The following is a 17,431-nucleotide window of genomic DNA, read 5'->3' as shown; positions in this document are numbered from 1 at the left end:
TTCGTTGACAAAAATGCTGGTAGCTTTAGCTTGGGGAATCTTTCTGGATTCTATTCATAGCTAGAAACACCATCTGCGTCATAAGGCAGTCCTTTATTTGAACGTTTTGGTTGGGTTACTGGCCGCAGTCTTTGCCTGGCTCCTCTCCTCGCTCGCTCAACAAAATGTCGGACTGACTCCGTGCTCAAGACATGCGCTCGTGGCGAACTAAATCAACCAAGATTACTTTCTTCAGCTAATGCTCAGAAAGAATTGGAGCATAAATTCGAAGGAGAAGACAGTGGTGAACATTTATAGGACGATTTGATAGAAAATAAAGGGAGCAATCAAGAGAGTGGCCAAGATACAACTATCAGTGAGTGATGCAGGCTGTTCAACTCTAGCAGACGAATTTTTAGCAGGGCACCGTATGAGCTATTTTCTTGGCACTCAGCCAACGCGGTCTGATGAAGTGACGATGTGAGAGGGGTGAAGAGGAGGGGGGTGGAGACTGAGGGGGCGTGGCCTCACATCCATATTATCACTTGCAGAAGTCACAATGCATCTATTTCTTTTTCAGTTTTTTTATATTGTGGTTGTTCTAGTATGATTTTGTGTGTGCAGATATCCATTTGTCCAGAAAATGATATTTTTGTGCAAATTACCAGACTAATGTTTGTAATGAACAAGTTGAAAATGTGACAAAAAACAAAACACTGATTTCAAAACAACAGCATGTCACTTAAAATGCATAAAATGGGAAAACATCATGTGTTTTGTATTCTTTATTCATTTCCCTTTCAGAAAATATATACTTTTATGGGTCTTTCTCCAATAACAAAGAGCACAGAATTTTTTGAAAATTTATACCCGTTTTTTGTGAAAAAACCCTGGCAAATAGATTTCACTTAAATCTTATTTTCCTGGCAGCGAAAGGGTTAACTGAATTGAACTAACAATAATTTATGTACATACACACACTAAAACAAAGCACAAAAAATAACACTCAAAATACATATTTAACATTGCAATGCTGAATGATGGAATCTCAGATCCCAGTGCTTAACAGTAATATCATTATATTAAAAAAAAAATGTAATACTTAAAAACCAGTCTAAGTGTTTAAAACCCAATGACCATGCCCAAATAATGCACAGCTAAAATCATAGTATTTAAATATCAATTTCGCCTTCCCTTTCGCTCTACCACAGAACACCTTAACAATATAAAAAGATATGCAGAAAATGGAAACAAGCACACGGTCTCACTGTCGCAGCCATTAAGCAAGGTGAATTTCATCGAGGTGCAACTTTAAAAAAATTTTTTTATATTATTATTTTTTTTTTCAAAGTTGCAAGGCACTAAGTTTTACTCACAGAGGTAGAGAGTTCCAGACAGTGGGGCCAAAGACAGAGAAAGATTTTTTTACCAAAGGTCTCCAGGGAGAACTGAGGATCTGTAAGCAGAGAGACCTGTGTCAATAGAGCGTAGCAACGTAAAAGGATGGTATAGATGGAGAAGATAAAAAAGATATGCTGGCATATAACTGTGTTACAGACACTAAAAGCAGAGACAGGCAATCTTGTACTAAATTAACTTTCACAGGAAGCCAGTGAAGTGTTCTGAGCAGTGATGTTGCACTCTCATGCCTGTTTTACAGAGTGCTCATGAGTGTGGCTGTATGATTCTGAATGCATTGAAGTTTATTCAGTTTCTTATCAGGGAAACCTGCCAAGAGAGAGTTACAGTTGTCTAATCTAGATGGTGTGAAATAAACAGCAAGTTTGTTGGCAGCAGCAGTGGAATGGATAGAGTAAATTTTGCCTAATCTACATAATTAAGAGAACAGAGTGCAGCACAAGTATTTGACACAGGCATCCATGGAACATGTTTCATTTAAGTAGAAGCCAAGGTATCTGACAGACTGGGAGAATGATATGTCATTGCCAGAGATGGACAAAGGGTTAGAGGTAGTCAAGTTTATCTTTGACTTTGTGCCAGTGGCAGGAAGCTCAGTTTTAAAGATGAAGTGTTTGAAAATACTTTTTCATTATTAACAACAAACAAAAGTCAAATGTGTTATTTTGATAAACAGGTACCCGGTATATTATTTTCCTATTTCATCTCATTTCCATGTGTCTCGGTCACATAATTATCATGTCAACTTTATCATCTCTTTCCGTGTGTATCTGCCATCATGTGTATTTGTGTGTGTGTGTGTTGTGTGTGGTATGTGTGTGTGTGTGTGTGTGTGTGTTCATGGATGTGTGCGTGTGTGTGTTGTGTGTTTGTGTGTGCATGCGTGCATGGATGTGTGCATGTGTGCGCAGTCTGCTTGGAGTGTGGCAAGGTGTGCGGTGAGGTGTGCGTGCACGGTGTGCCCAGCTTCAGCCAGGTGAGGGACAACCTGGTGCTTAGCAGGGCCCGGGCCACCTTGCCCGACTGCCTCTACCTGGCCCAGTCCTCTGTCCTCGGTCACTGCAATAGCACAGGTATGATAAACTGGTCACCCTGTGTGTGTGTGTGTGTGTGTGTGTGAGTGTGTGAATACAGTTACTGCTGTCATAGCTGTGAACAGTGGCAGTGAGGCACTGAACTAGAAGTGTAAGGACAGATCTTCTTTCTTCAGAAAGAAACAGGGCTCCTTCAGAAAGCAACAGAGGCACTTCAGAAAGGGACAGGGCCTTATCAGAAAGGGACAGGAATTGTTCAGAAAGGTACAGGGTTCTTTCAGAAAGGGATCATGACTCCTTCAGAAAGGGAGAGGATTCCTTCACAAAGAGACGTATGCACTTCAGAAAGTGGCAGGGCTCCTTCAGAAAGGAGCAGAGCGACTTTGGAAAGGGATAGGGTCCCTTCAGAAATGGGCAGGGTTCCTTCAGAAATGGACAGAAATCATTCAGAAAGGGGCAGGACTCCTTCAGAAAGGGGCAGGGTTCCTTTAGAAAGGGGCGGGGTTCCTTCAGAAAGGGACAGGGCTTCTTCATAAAGGCACATGGTTCCTTCAGAAAGGGGCAGAGGCAATTCAGAAAGGGATAGGGATCATTCAGAAAGGGACAGGGTTCTTTCAGAAAGGGGCAGGGTTCTTTCAGAAAGGGGCAGGTCCTTCAGAAAGGGGCAGGGCCTCTTCAGTTTGTTTCTCAAGGAGGTATACTTGTGTTTGGACAAATCCATGCACACGACACCACATCTGCTGGGCAGATGCCTGACAGCAGCATAACCCATCACACTTAGGCCTTGAGTGCATGGCTATATATATATATATATATATATCTATATTGTGTGTGCTTATAATATATCCTTCAGGAAGAGAAGGGGGCACATCAGAAATGGGCAGGTTCCCTGTTTTCCTGGCTGCTTTGTCACAGTGGGAATGAAAGGAAAAGGTTGGTGCAAAGAGGGTGGGTACTGTTGCGAAAAGGATTCATCAGTAACTCCTTTGGAAGTGGGACAATCTGAGCGCACAGAATCCCATGCTCGGCAGTTCTTTCTCTCCCTCCACTAGACCTTGAGTGGTGGTCTGGATGCTAGTGACTCGGATGAGACTAAAAACTTGGGTCTTGCGTGACATGTACTTAGGGCATGTAAAAGAACCCACAGCCAAAAGAAAAAAAAGGGGCTGTCCCTGGCAAAATTATTTACAAAAAAAACAACAACCCAAAAACACTTTGATATGAGAACAAATACTTGTGCAGGCAGAAAAATGAAGGAAAAAAAATGAGTGGCAGTGCTCTGTAGCGATGTGCTGGACCTGAGAAGAGCAGCCTGAATTTCACACAGAGAAATCTGTCATGATAAAAGAGTAATACAAGACAAATACAAATTTATAATATAATCCAGTTGTCATCATCATCGTCATTGTCTTGTCATCATCACCATTTCATCATCTTTATTTTCCTTTTCCTCCTAACAGCATTATCATCATCATCATCATCATTGTGATTGTTTTTGTTTGTGATTATGGATGATGACCAATGCCTCATGGCGCTCTGTGTGTGTGAAGGTGTGTTTGCCAAAAGAGCACTGAGCATGCAGACAGAGTTTGGTCCCCTGCAGGGAAAAGTGCTGCCCCCTGGTGAGAGCATGGAGAAAACCTGCTTTGGTCAGTGGAAGGTAAAGAAAGACAACTCCGGTTATGTTGGAGTGAATGGGATGGCTTGTGCCCCTTGAGTTGTGTCTTCCCTCAGAAGACCTTTAGTTAACAGTGGTCATGTTGCTTTAACTGGACATTCCATTCTGACCACTACACTATATAAAAGACCTTTTACTAGTTTAAGTTATCGGTGATCATGTTGCTTTAACTGCACATTCCATTCTGAACATTGCATTATATAAAAGACCTTCAGTTAACATTGGTCTTGTTACTTTGACTGCACATGCCCTTCTGAACGCTGTAAAAAGTCCTTTAGTTAATAGTGGTCATGTTGCTTTACACTGTATGAAAATCTTTTGATTAATGGCGGTCATGTTGCTTTAACTGCACATTCCATTCTGAACACTGCACTATATAAAAGGCCTTTTAGTTATCAGCGGTCGTGTTGCTTTAACTGCACATTCCATTCTGAACATTACACTGCATAAAGTCCTTTTGTTATTAGCGGTCATGTTGTGCACTTTCCATTCTGAACACCACACCATATCAAAAACCTTCTGTTAATCAGCAGTCGTGTTACTTGAACTGCACATTCTGTTCTGAACACTGCAGTACAACAAAAAACCTTCAGCTGACAGTGGTCATGTTTGTATAATGGCATGTCCAGTTCTGAACACCACAGTATATCAGTAACTCGGAGTTGGGAAACCAACTTGAAAGTACCCACAGCCAAACTGACGCTGTCTCCAGAAAACCGGGAACTGAGAGGAAAGCGCAGGATCAATACAGCTCTGGCTGTGGGGAACAAACTGATCAGCTAAACAGTGATTAAAGGGGAAATGGTTAAAGGTTCCATGGCCTTTCACAGCCATTGAGGCAGTGATTTCTTACTCACTTTGTCTGGCTCCGCATGGGAAGGTGGGGCCCATTCCTCTTCTTCTACGGTTTTAACCTTCCCCCCAACTGAGGTCGGGTACCCATTCACTCGTGTGTGGAGCGTGAAGTGAGGGGAAAAAAACTGGAGTAAAATGCCTTTCCCAAGGAGACAACACAAGTGTGAAACTAAGGGGAGATTCGAACCCTGATCACAGGTGAACGTTCATTGGATCAGAAGTCCTAACACCTAACCGATTCTGCCACAGGGACTCACAACCAAACAATGATGTAGTGTAGACAAAAAGTAAATTTATGATTTGAAATGTCTACGTTGATTGTTTTGAAAACCGGTTATTTAAAAAAAAAAAAAAGTCTGTTGTTGTATTTGTATTTATATTACTCTTTTTGTCTTAACAGATTTCTCTGTGTGAAATTCTGGCTGCTCTCCCCAGGGAGAGTGCGTTCCTACACTGACAGTGCCACCCTTTTTTTTTTTTTTTGTCTGCCTGCAGTTTTATTTGTTTTCCTATTGAAATGGATTTTCCTGCAGAATTTTGCCAGGGACAACCCTTTTGTTGCCGTGGGTTCTTTTATGTGCGCTAAATGCCTGCTGCACATGGGTCCTCGGTTTATTGTCTCATCCAAATGACTAGCGTCCAGACCACCACTCAAGTTCTAGTGGAGAGGAGAGCTATTAAAAAAAAAAAAAAAGAAAGAAAAGTTTATTGTTGACATATTTCCTGGTATCGTCGTATTCAGATATTCTATGAGGAAGGGGTGAGAACTCTGGACGTGAGCGACGAGAACAGCAGCAACTGGCTGATGTTCGTCAAGCCTGCACGCTCCATGCTGGAGCGCAACCTGCTGGCCTTTCAGCGAGGTCATGACCTTCTGTTTCTCACCACCAAGGACATCCAGCCTGACCTTGAACTTCGCTTCTGGTTTGCCCCGGACTACGGCCGGATGATTCGTAAGGACTGGGGAAACGTTGGGAAGGTTGTGGGGGGATGGTTGGGGCTTAGACACACCAATAGGATGATGCCAGAGTGTTGCAGTGACATTGAGTGTCACATTTTGGGGTTACATGATGTAGGACAATACCACAGTGTTACAGTAACATTGGGTATGTAGGTAAATACCTGAGTGTTACAGGCATTGGTCGTCACATTGTGGTGTTGCATGTAGGACAGTATCAGAGAGTTACTATAACATTGGGTGTCACATTGTGGGGTTACATGTAGGAGAATACCAGAGTGTTACAGTAACACTGGGTGTCACATTATGGGGTCACATGTAGGAGAATATCGAGTGTAACAGTAACACTGGGTGTCACATTATGTGGTCACATGTATGAGAATATCGGAGGTTTACAGTAACACTGGGTGTAACATTATGGGGTTCACATGTAGAGAATACCAAGTTTACAGTAGCCACGGGTGTCACATTATGGGGTTACATGTAGGAGAATACCAGTGTTACAGTAGCACTGGGTGTCACATTGTGGGGTTACATGTAGGAGAATACCAGAGTGTTACAGTAACACTGAGTGTCACATTGTGGGGTCACATGTAGGAGAATACCAGAGTGTTACAGTAACACTGAGTGTCACATTGTGGGGTTACATGTAGGAGAATACCAGAGTGTTACAGTAACACTGAGTGTCACATTGTGGGGTTACATGTAGGAGAATACCAGAGTGTTACAGTAACACTGAGTGTCACATTATGGGGTTACATGTAGGAGAATACCAGAGTGTTACAGTAACATTGGGTGTCACATTGTGGGGTTACATGTAGGAGAATACCAGAGTGTTACACTAACACTGAGTGTCACATTGTGGGGTTACATGTAGGAGAATATCAGATTGTTACAGTAACACTGAGTGTCACATTGTGGGGTTACATGTAGGAGAATACCAGAGTGTTACAGTAACACTGAGTGTCACATTGTGGGGTTACATGTAGGAGAATACCAGTGTTACAGTAACACTGTGTGTCACATTGTGGGGTTACATGTAGGAGAATACCAGAGTGTTACAGTAACACTGTGTGTCACATTGTGGGGTTGCATGCAGGACAGTACCAGAGTGGTGTGTGTTACATTAACATTGGGTGTCCACATTGTGGGGTTACATGTAGGAGAATACCAGAGTGTTACAGTAACACTGAGTGTCACATTGTGGGGTCACATGTAGGAGAATACCAGAGTGTTACAGTAACTCTGAATGTCACATTGTGGGGTTGCATGCAGGACAGTACCAGAGTGGTGTGTGTTACATTAACATTGGGTGTCCACATTGTGGGGTTACTTGAAGGATAAAACCAGAGGTGCATGATAAAACCAGAATGGTGTATGTTACAGTAACATTGGGTGTCACATTGTGTGGGAACATGTCGGTCACACACACGTAGTGGTGTATGTTTGTTTTCAAGTCCCAAAATGACAACCTCTGACACTCTGACTCCCTCGCTTCTTTTAAACCTGGCTTCAAATCTCATCTCATCTCTTTGAATAAGTTTTGTTGTGGCATGTCCATCCAAACAGTATGTACTCCTGTACGTGTGGTGTGTTTGATAATATGTATTCCTGTACATGATTATGGTATGCTTGACTACTTCTGTCTACATACGTATGTGGACACATATATATGCATGTATGTTCTAATGGTTGTGTCTGTGTGTGGGGAAGGGGCGGGTATGTAGATATGTGTTTGAATGTATGCTTATATGTAGGCATGCATTGTGCTTATGTGTGTGAATAATATGCTGGATTCATTTTGGTGTATATATGTAACTTTGATGTAATATGTATGTGTGTCTAGTTTGCCAGGTACATTTTAGTGTGTATACGTAACTTTGATGTAATATGTGTGTGTGTGTACAGTTTGCCAGGTACATTTTAGTGTGTATATGAAACTTAATGTGATATATATGTGTGTATAGTTTGCCAGGTATATTTTAGTGTGTATATGTAACTTTGATGTAATATGTATGTGTGTATAGTTTGCTGGGTACATTTTAGTGTGTATATGTAACTTTGATGTAACGTGTTATGTAAAATATCACATGGTTCTTTTTTTTGGTTTTTTTTGTTGTTGTTAAAGCTCCTAAAAGCAGTTTTTCTTGACAAGAGCAGCTGTAACAGCATCCAGTTTCTTTCTTTTTCTTTTTATCATCACACAAACACAGTGGACACGAGCAGACCCGCACCAACATCCTGCCCATCGTGCGGCCAGTGCGGCCAGGTGTTCCTTCACCTGTGGCAGGTGCGGGCTCACAGCCGCCAGGCCCACCCCCACCTCCCCAGCAAGACGTGGGCATGCCCGGTGTGTGGCCTCACCTTCCTGTCGGCAGGGCGACTGAGGGAGCATGGCCGCTCCCAGCACCGGCACCTCCAGGCCCACACCTGCACCACCTGTGGGAAGACCTTCGCTGATGCCCGCAACCTGAAGGCCCATCGTAACATCCACACAGGTACAGAGAGATGCCGACCGTTAATGATTTCGCTGTATTTTGTTACATTTGTTCAGATATTAGGCCAACATCAAAACTATTCTGACAAGTTCATTTTCGTCTATATAGCATGGTTATATGTTATGATTTCGCCATATTTTGTTACGCTCAATTGCGGTTTGTTCTGATGTTGCACCAGCAGAATTGCCAACTGTGAACAGTTACGCCAACGTCAAAACTGTTCTGACAAGTTGATTTCAACTGCATAGCATGGTCACATGCTTTCCTGCTGTAACATTACCCAGATGCTCCACCTATCGATCACAAGGCCAGGGCAGTCACTACAAACCTGATGATGTTAAGCTGATTGTGTGCATGTTTACACTGAAACAGCATTGAGTGGACCAGTCAGCTTAATGAAGTTGCGTCTCGGTCAAACAGCATCTGTGCCCGGTGGATTTAGCTGTGTACATTTGCTTATGTGGCTTGGAGTCCAAGTGTTCCTACCTTCTTCTTCTTCTTCTGCGTTCACTCGTATGGACATGAGTGGGCTTTTACGTGTATGACCGTTTTTACCCCGCCATGTAGGCAGCCATACTCTGTTTTCGGGGGTGCGCATGCTGGGCATGTTCTTGTTTCCATAACCCACCGAACGCTGACATGGATTACAGGATCTTTAACGTGCGTATTTGATCTTCTGCTTGCATATACACACGAAGGGGGTTCAGGCACTAGCAGGTCTGCACATATGTTGACCTGGGAGATCGTAAAAATCTCCACCCTTTACCCACCAGGCGCCGTCACCGTGATTCGAACCCGGGACCCTCAGATTGACAGTCCAACGCTTTAACCACTCGGCTATTGCGCCCATCTGAGTGTTCCTACCAAATTCAAAATGTTCCAAATTTCCTGATTGTTCCTACAAACACAAGACGGGCTGGCATCTCTGCAGGTAGAACATGGGGGTGAGGCGATGATGGTATGGACACTCACGTAGTGCCAGATGTCCAGAGACAGACCAAGCTGTAGACACTTTACTTACAAACATGGGAGTCATTTGCTTAACAGGCTGCCTACCTGGGCAGAGCCGACTGACAGCTACCATGGGGTGCTCATCGTTAGTTTCCTGAATCACTCAGGTTTCAGTCATGCACACACACACACACGCACTCATATACACATATATCATTTTATGTGTATGGTTGTTTTGTTCGTTTATCCAACCTTGTGGGCAGCCATACTCCATTTTCATGGTTGTGAATGCTAGGTGTGTTCTTGTTTCCATAACCCACAGAACTCTGACATGGATTACAGGATCTTTAACGTGCGTATTTGATCTTCTGCTTGCATATACGCACAAAGGGGATTCAGGTACTAGCAGGTCTGCACACATGTTGACCTTGGAGATCAGAAAAATCTCCACCATTGACCCACCAGGTGCGAAGAGGTGTCAAACTCGGGAAACTATGGAAAGTATCCAGAGCTCTCGCTGTATAACCACCGCATCCGTCAGGTATCATATTGTGAGAGCCCACTTACACACACCAATGAACTTGGGAGTTGCAGCCCACAAACATGGAAGAAGAAGAAAGCATAGTTTCAGTTTCAGTTTCTCAAGGAGGCATCACTGTGTTGGGACAAATCCATATGCGGTACACCACATCTGCTGGACAGATGCCTGACAGCAGCAAACCCAATGCACTTGTCAGGTTTTTAGTGCCATGCATATATGTGTACCTATCTTTATGGATTCCTTTATGGGGATTTTGCCAGAGGGCAACACATATGTTGTCATGGGTACTTTTTCAGTTTGCCAAGTGCATGCCGCAAATAGGACATTGGTTTATCTTGGCATCCAAATGACCAGATGCTCAGTTTGATTTTCCATTCAAACTTGGAAGAAGGAGAGACACTGGGATTCGAACTCAGACCCTCACAGACACTGTTTATGGCAGATAGGCATCTTAACCATTCTGCCACCTTCTTCCATTATGCATAATGAGATATAACATTTAACAGTTCATTGAAGTCAGCACAACAAAGTCCCTAAAATTCTTGGAAACAGAGGGTTAGAGTGCAGTCACACAAGATGATGTCATAAAATTATTCAAGGCTTTCTAGTATAATTTCAGAACATCATACAAGTCATCACAATGCAGTGCCACTTTTTTTTTTTGTCTGCAAGTGTAACAATCAGAATACAGAATGGTGCCACCGACAAGGCTTTTTTTTTGCTAAGGGTATTTTAATGTGAGCTAAGTGCATGCTACACAAGAGACCCCAGTTTATCATCTCATCTGAAAGACTAGCACCCAAACACCATCTACTCAAGGTCTAGTGGAGAGGGAAACAAAAATCCTGGATCTGACGTATGATTCGAACCAGCGGACACTTGCTTCCTAGTTCAGGCACATGGGCTCAAAGGCGGCTGACTCCGCACGCCTTACGTCGTTGTTGTTGATGTCGTTGTTGTTGCAGGACTGCGACGCTTTGGCTGTGAAGTGTGCGGCAAGCACTTCACCCAGAAAGCCCACCTGCAATCCCACCAGGCCACGCATACCAAGGTCAAGGCTGTGCAGTGCCGCTTCTGCAGCAAGCGTTTCGCACGGCCGTCGGACATGCGCCAGCATGAGCTGACGCACACACAGGAGAAGGCGCTGCGCTGCGAGCAGTGCTCCAAGGTGTTCCACAAGCCCAAGCTGCTGCGGCGCCACATGCGCACCGTGCATGACAACGAGCGCAACTACATGTGCGAGCGCTGCTCCAAGACTTTCCACACCAAGTACAAGCTGACCCGGCATGGGGTCAGCTGCAGGAAAGCCTAGAGTGTAATGTGAATCTGACTCGGCATGCATGGGGAGAGCTGTAGGAAAGCCTAGAGTGTAATGTGAATCTGACTCGGCATGGGGAGAGCTCTAGGAAACCTAGAGTGTAATGTGAAGCTGACTCAGCATGGGGAGAGCTGCAGGAAACCTAGAGTGTAATGTGAATCTGACTCAGCATGGGGAGAGCTGTAGGAAACCTAGAGTGTAATGTGAATCTGACTCAGCATGGGGAGAGCTGCAGGAAAGCCTAGAGTGTATGTGAATCTGACTCAGCATGCATGGGGAGAGCTGTAGGAAAGCCAAGAGTGTATGTGAATCTGACTAAGCATGCATGGGGATAGCTGCAGGAAACCTAGAGTGTAATGTGAATCTGACTCGGCATGGGGATAGCTGCAGGAAAGCCTAGAGTGTAATTTGAATCTGACTCAGCATGGGGAGAGCTGCAGGAAAGCCTAGAGTGTAATGTGTTGAGGTCAACAAAGCCTAGAGAGTAGTGTATCAGGGTCAGTGAAGCCTAGAGTGTAATGTGTCAGGGTCAGCAAGGTCACAAAGCCTAGAGTGTAACTGTGTGAGGGTCATTGAAGCCAAGAGTGTAATGTGTTGAGGTCAACAAAGCCTAGAGTGTAATGTGTTGAGGTCAGCAAAGCCTAGAATGTAATGTGTTGTGGTCAACAAAGCCTAGAGTGTAATGTGTTGGGGTCAACAAAGCCTAGAATGTAATGTGTTGAGGTCAACAAAGCCTAGAATGTAATGTGTTGAGGTCAGCAAAGCCTAGAATGTAATGTGTTGGGGTCAACAAAGCCTAGAATGTAATGTGTTGAGGTCAATAAAGCCTAGAATGTAATGTGTTGGGGTCAACAGAGCCTAGAATGTAATGTGTTGAGGTCAATAAAGCCTAGAATGTAATGTGTTGAGGTCAATAAAGCCTAGAATGTAGGGGTCAGCAAAGCCTGGAGTGTAATTAGCAAAGTCTGTAGTGTAATCAGCAAAGCCTGGAGTGTAACGTGTTGGGGTCAGCAGAGCCTAGAGTGTAATGTGTTGGTGTCAGGGGAAGGTGAACCCCACTCCCCCAACCCTGCCTCCCCACTTCCCCCCATCCCCCCGAAAAAAAGCCTGGTCACAGTGATGAGTTGTGTGGCTATGGTTTGGCATTGTGCGGCACTAGTCTGTCTGTCTGTCTGTAACTTCAGTCCTGAATGGGTTATAATATAAGACTGCATGACTACTGAGTTAGGATGGTCAACCTGCACTTGTGATGGAAACGGAACATGACTGGTATTATGTGTAAGAGTGAGACAGAAAGAGAGAGAGAGAGAGTGTGTGTGTGTGTTTGTGTGTGTGGTATTTTCTGCAGTGTGACAGGTTGTACACAAAACATGGTGTAATTTGGGTTTTTGAATGTTTAGAACACAGAGAGAGAGAGAGAGAGAGAGAGAGAGAGAGAGAGACTGTGTGGAATACTGAGTGAATAAAAGAGAAGTTCTATGACCTGTGTGTTTGTGGGCTGCATCTCATTCACTTCTTTGTGCTTTGAAGCTGTCTTTGCCAAAACACTCAGCACTCAAGGCCTATATCTTGCACAGTGCACTGATTCATGATCATCTGTTTGCCGAGGATTTCTTTGTCAGTCAAATTCTACACCTGTTTAAAATCAAACTGGCATTTTGGGGAATAGGGGGAAGTAACTCGAGCAGTGCGACTTCCAGATGGGTGAAAATTTCACACGATTTTCATGGAGTCATATCTTAAGGATCATGAAAGTCTGTGATTTTTGAAGTGATCAGAACTGGACTTTGTGACAATGTTCCACTTACGGTTGTACAGCAGGCCAATACAAGACTGGATTCTTAACTGAGGAACGTATGAAGATATATGTTTTTTTTGTTTTTAAAAAAATAATTTTCTTTTCTGTATTTGATTGAACACACAAAAACCTTTATAAAAAAAACAAACAAACCACGTAATGTGTAATGTGCTGGTTTCTCCCTCTTTTTTTTCTTCTTCTTTTATTTTAACAAGATTTTTGAAGATTTGAAGTTGAGCTTGTCTTGATATGGATGACCAGGGCAACAAGAGGAGACCATTGTGCCAAGGGCTGTGAGTCCAGTACATGATTTTTGACTCACTTGTGCAAACAAAGTGAGTCTATGTTTTAACCCGGTGTTCGGTTGTCTGTGTGTGTGTCTGTGTGTCCGTGGTAAACTTGCGTGTGTGCGTGTGTATGTGTGTGTTGTGTGTGTGCGCACGCTGTGTGTTTTGTGTGTGTGTATGTAGGTATGTATGTATGTGCCTACGTATATATGCATGCGTATACGTGGTTGTGTTCTTTCAATTTCATTTTTTTTTTTTTTTCTTCTTTTTTTAAAATACCTGTTGCATTTCTTGATTTAATCAACTGACATGACCTATTTTAATTTTTCTCTCTCGCCTATATTTCAAATTATATGCATATGTTTGTGTGGGGATGTTTGAGTGAATGTTTTTAGTGCTATTGTAAAGCGCATAGAGCTTCAAGAATATGCGCTATAGCAAGAAGTCTGAATAAATAAAAAATAAACTTTAACATTGACATTTTCTCTGCAACTACTTTGTCAGTTGACACGAAATTTGGCATAAAAAATAGGAAAAATTCAGTTCTTTCCAGTCATCTTGTTTAAAACAATATTGCACCTCTGGGATGGGCACAAAAAAATAAAGAATGAAGCCTAATTATATGCAAACTGCATTTACTGTTATATTTATATTTTTTGTATTCTCTCAACTTGGCACTTTGATCTGATATTCTGACCCAACAGCTAGAGCAGTCATTATTATCATTTTTTTGTTCAAACAGGAACTTCTTTTGCTAAGCATGGAAGTTTTATTTATTTTGCAAACGTTTTGGTGCAGATAGTAAAAAAGGGAAATTACTCTGTAATGATAGGGGACTTAATTTGCTTTAAACTGATCTTTTTCATCTTAAATATTACATTTTGAAATTAAACTCAATACATAAAAAGCTTGGATTTTTTTTTTGAAAGTGTATCACAAGTGAGTCTTGAAGGCCTTGCCTCTCTTGTCTTTCATGGGGGGGGAGCAGGTCAAACTGAGTTCAACACACACCAAACAGCTTTTTCAATCTAGTCAGTGACACTTCGGTGGGAGGTGCTGGAGGGTGAGGAGGTTTGGGGAGGGGGGGTGTGTTAAAGCAGGGGTTGTGTGGTGGGGGAGGTGGGGGTGGGGTGGGGGTCAAAGCAGGGGTTGTGTGGTGGAGGAGGTGGGGGGGGGGTCAAAGCAGGGGTTGTGGGGTGGGGGTGGGGGGGTCAAAGCAGGGGTTGTGGGGTGGGGGTGTCAAAGCAGGGGTTGTGTGGTGGGGGAGGTGGGGGGGGGGTCAAAGTAGGGGTTGTGTGTGGGGGGAGGTGGGGGGGAGGTCAAAGCAGGGGTTGTGTGGTGGGGGACGTGGGGGGTCAAAGCAGGGGTTGTGTGGTGGGAGAGGTGGGGGGTCAAAGCAGGGGGTGGGGGGTCAAAGCAGGGGTTGTGGGGAGGGGTGGGGGGTCACAGCAGGGGTTGTGTGGTGTGTGTGTGTGTGTGTGTCAAAGCAGGGGTTGTGGGGTGGGGATGTCAAAGCAGGGGTTGTGGGGTGGGGATGTCAAAGCAGGGGTTGTGGGGTGGGGATGTCAAAGCAGGGGTTGTGGGGTGGGGATGTCAAAGCAGGGGTTGTGGGGTGGGGGTGTCAAAGCAGGGGTTGTGGGGTGGGGGTGTCAAAGCAGGGGTTGTGTGATGGTGGTGTTGGGGGTCAAAGCAGGGGTGGGGGGGTCAAAGCAGGGGTTGTGGGGGGTGGGGGGGTCAAAACAGGTTGTGTGTGTGTGTGTGTGGGGGGGGGGGATCAAAGCAGGGGTTGTGTGGTTGGTCCCCTGCCATTGCAGACAATAGTTGATATGGCTCACAGGATAATAACCCCCTCCCCCCTTTTTTTTGTCTTTTTTTCCCCACCATACTACACATGTTAACATATCATACCACAAAACAGCAACATTTGCTTGTCCTAAAAAATCACAAAGAATGACAAGTAATATTCATAGACTACAAACATAATAATTTTTGTGTGCAAGAAAATATTCAGCAGTGCTTTCGAGAAGAGGCAAAATGGGTTACATAATATGGTGGTCATTTTTATGCTTACTATCTCTCTTTGCTTTATTCTCACTCTCTCTCTCTCTCTCTCTCTCTCTCTCTCTCTCTCTCTCTCTCACACACACACACACACACACACACACACATGGTTTATGCAAGCGAGTCTCCCAACAGGTGTTCCAGCTCTCTAAAGTTAAACCTTACCTCGATCTTAATGCATGAAAACGTTTTGACCCATGCATGTATTCAGTCCTCTGTTGATTACGCATCATCTATGTTTGAATTTTGCTGTGCCAGTACTTTGAAGCCACAGGTTAGACTGGATTCATAAGCAGGCTCTTGAAGTTGTACTCCTTAACTCTTCTACACCTGTGATCTGAAGACCGTATTGTACTCGATATTATTCCCTTAAACATAATTATGAGCCGCAGTACACAATAAAGCAATTATGATGCATCAAGTACTTGATGGACTGCGCCCTTCTCCTTATTCACTGCTTGCACAATTCCCCACTGAATCAGATCAGTGATACAAACATCTTCAGATCGAAAAGGAAAGAAAAGAAGCAATAGCTGGTCTGTTAAAAAAAAGAAGAAGAAATAAAGACTGGTATAACCAGGAGGAGCACTTTGGAATTCCATACCTGAATACAAAAATGAAAACTTTATCAGCTTCGGATCAGACAAAATAAATTTCCTTTTTAATAGCTTAAAATAACCCCGCAGATAACTCATCACACAATCTGACGGATTTATTGTCTCTGGGTCAACTGGGATTTTATATATATATACATACATACATACATACATACATATATATATATATATATATATATATATATATATATATATATATATATATATATATATATTGTTCTCTCTCTCGGATCGTGTGTGCTCATTCTGTTGATATCATATGTCCTCACCATGTGTGGAAAAAGGCGTGTTCACTGTAAATTTCATTTCCCTGGTTAAATAGATTTTCGTTTCGTTTCATTACGTCTACGTCTCTCTCTCTCTCTCACACACACACACACACACACACACACACACACACACACACAACTTCCCCCTCCCCCTCCACAGAATAGTTTGGTTGAGTCAAGGGGTTCGATATGAGCATGGTTTCATAAGTGAATTTAAAGACATACTATAAGCAAAACTGACATTCATACTAAGAAGCTAACGATAAATACAGGTGGTTTTATTCCTTTAAAGGCGTCTTTCAGGCATAAGAATATTTATTATTTGTAACAAACAAATGGCACTGGTTTAGACTAAGAGTAAGTGGACTAAGAAACTTCAAACATTGGTTTTCCAGCGAAGAAAATGCAAATAATGTGTGTACGTCGCGCGCGAGTGCGATGGAAGATAAAATTCACTTTCATTGTACAGCAGTCGACGATAAACGAAAAAAATGTAGTATGATATATTCTTTCTTTGGTAATCAGAATCACAATGATATTGTAAATATTCTTTCGAATGATAATGAAAACTCTTTGAAAGCTCTAGCTGGATTCATAGCAGAAGCTATGTATGTGAGAAAAAAAAATAATGGAACAAAATGACAACTAATCTCAAGATGATCCACATTTAACCGTTGCGTGCGAGTGCACGTTTTATGTATGTATTTATGCGCATGTGAGTGCGTGCATTATTCAGTATGTATTTTGCGTGTGTATGTGTGTGTGTGTGTGTGTGTGTGTGTGTGTGTGTGTTAGAATCATTCAAGAGGTGCAACAATATGCTTAAAAAGATATCCCCCTTGCCCGGAAGGCTGTATTGCTATGTGGACAATAAAAAGACTTTTCACATCTCTCTCTCTCTCTTTCTCACACACACACACACACACAACACACACACACACACACACACACAACTTCCCCCCCTCCCCCTCTCCCCCACAGAAAGGTTTTCGACCACCAAATACATAAATACATTCTCTTCCCCAGAGCCAAACCAAACTCAATCAAAGAGCATTATTATGTCCCACTCATATTTCTGACATAATCGTTTCATCCGTAAACATGGCAAACACAATCCAGCTTACACCAGCCACTCTCTCCTGGGGGCTTTGTTTCTGCACACTCCCCC

At 43.2% G+C, this 17,431-nt stretch overlaps 1 protein-coding gene across 2 annotated transcripts in view; it reads left to right on the top strand.

Moving 5' to 3' along the window:
• The window catches only part of LOC143282839 (uncharacterized), a 28,563-nt gene extending 17,234 nt beyond the window's left edge, over window positions 1-11,329 (top strand). For both annotated transcript variants that reach the window (XM_076588666.1, XM_076588667.1), the window contains exons 8-12: window positions 2,310-2,471; window positions 3,983-4,092; window positions 5,708-5,918; window positions 8,137-8,421; window positions 10,879-11,329. In XM_076588666.1, the coding sequence (XP_076444781.1) occupies window positions 2,310-2,471; window positions 3,983-4,092; window positions 5,708-5,918; window positions 8,137-8,421; window positions 10,879-11,225 (1,115 nt within the window). In that variant the 3' untranslated portion in view covers window positions 11,226-11,329. The remainder of the gene's footprint in view (window positions 1-2,309; window positions 2,472-3,982; window positions 4,093-5,707; window positions 5,919-8,136; window positions 8,422-10,878) is intronic.
• Window positions 11,330-17,431: the final 6,102 nt, after the last annotated feature.

The sequence above is a fragment of the Babylonia areolata genome, chromosome 6, assembly GCF_041734735.1.
Source record: "Babylonia areolata isolate BAREFJ2019XMU chromosome 6, ASM4173473v1, whole genome shotgun sequence".
NCBI lineage: Eukaryota > Metazoa > Mollusca > Gastropoda > Neogastropoda > Buccinidae > Babylonia > Babylonia areolata.
The sequence above is the reverse complement of the archived record's forward strand: the minus strand, read 5'-3'. Positions and strand labels throughout refer to the sequence as shown.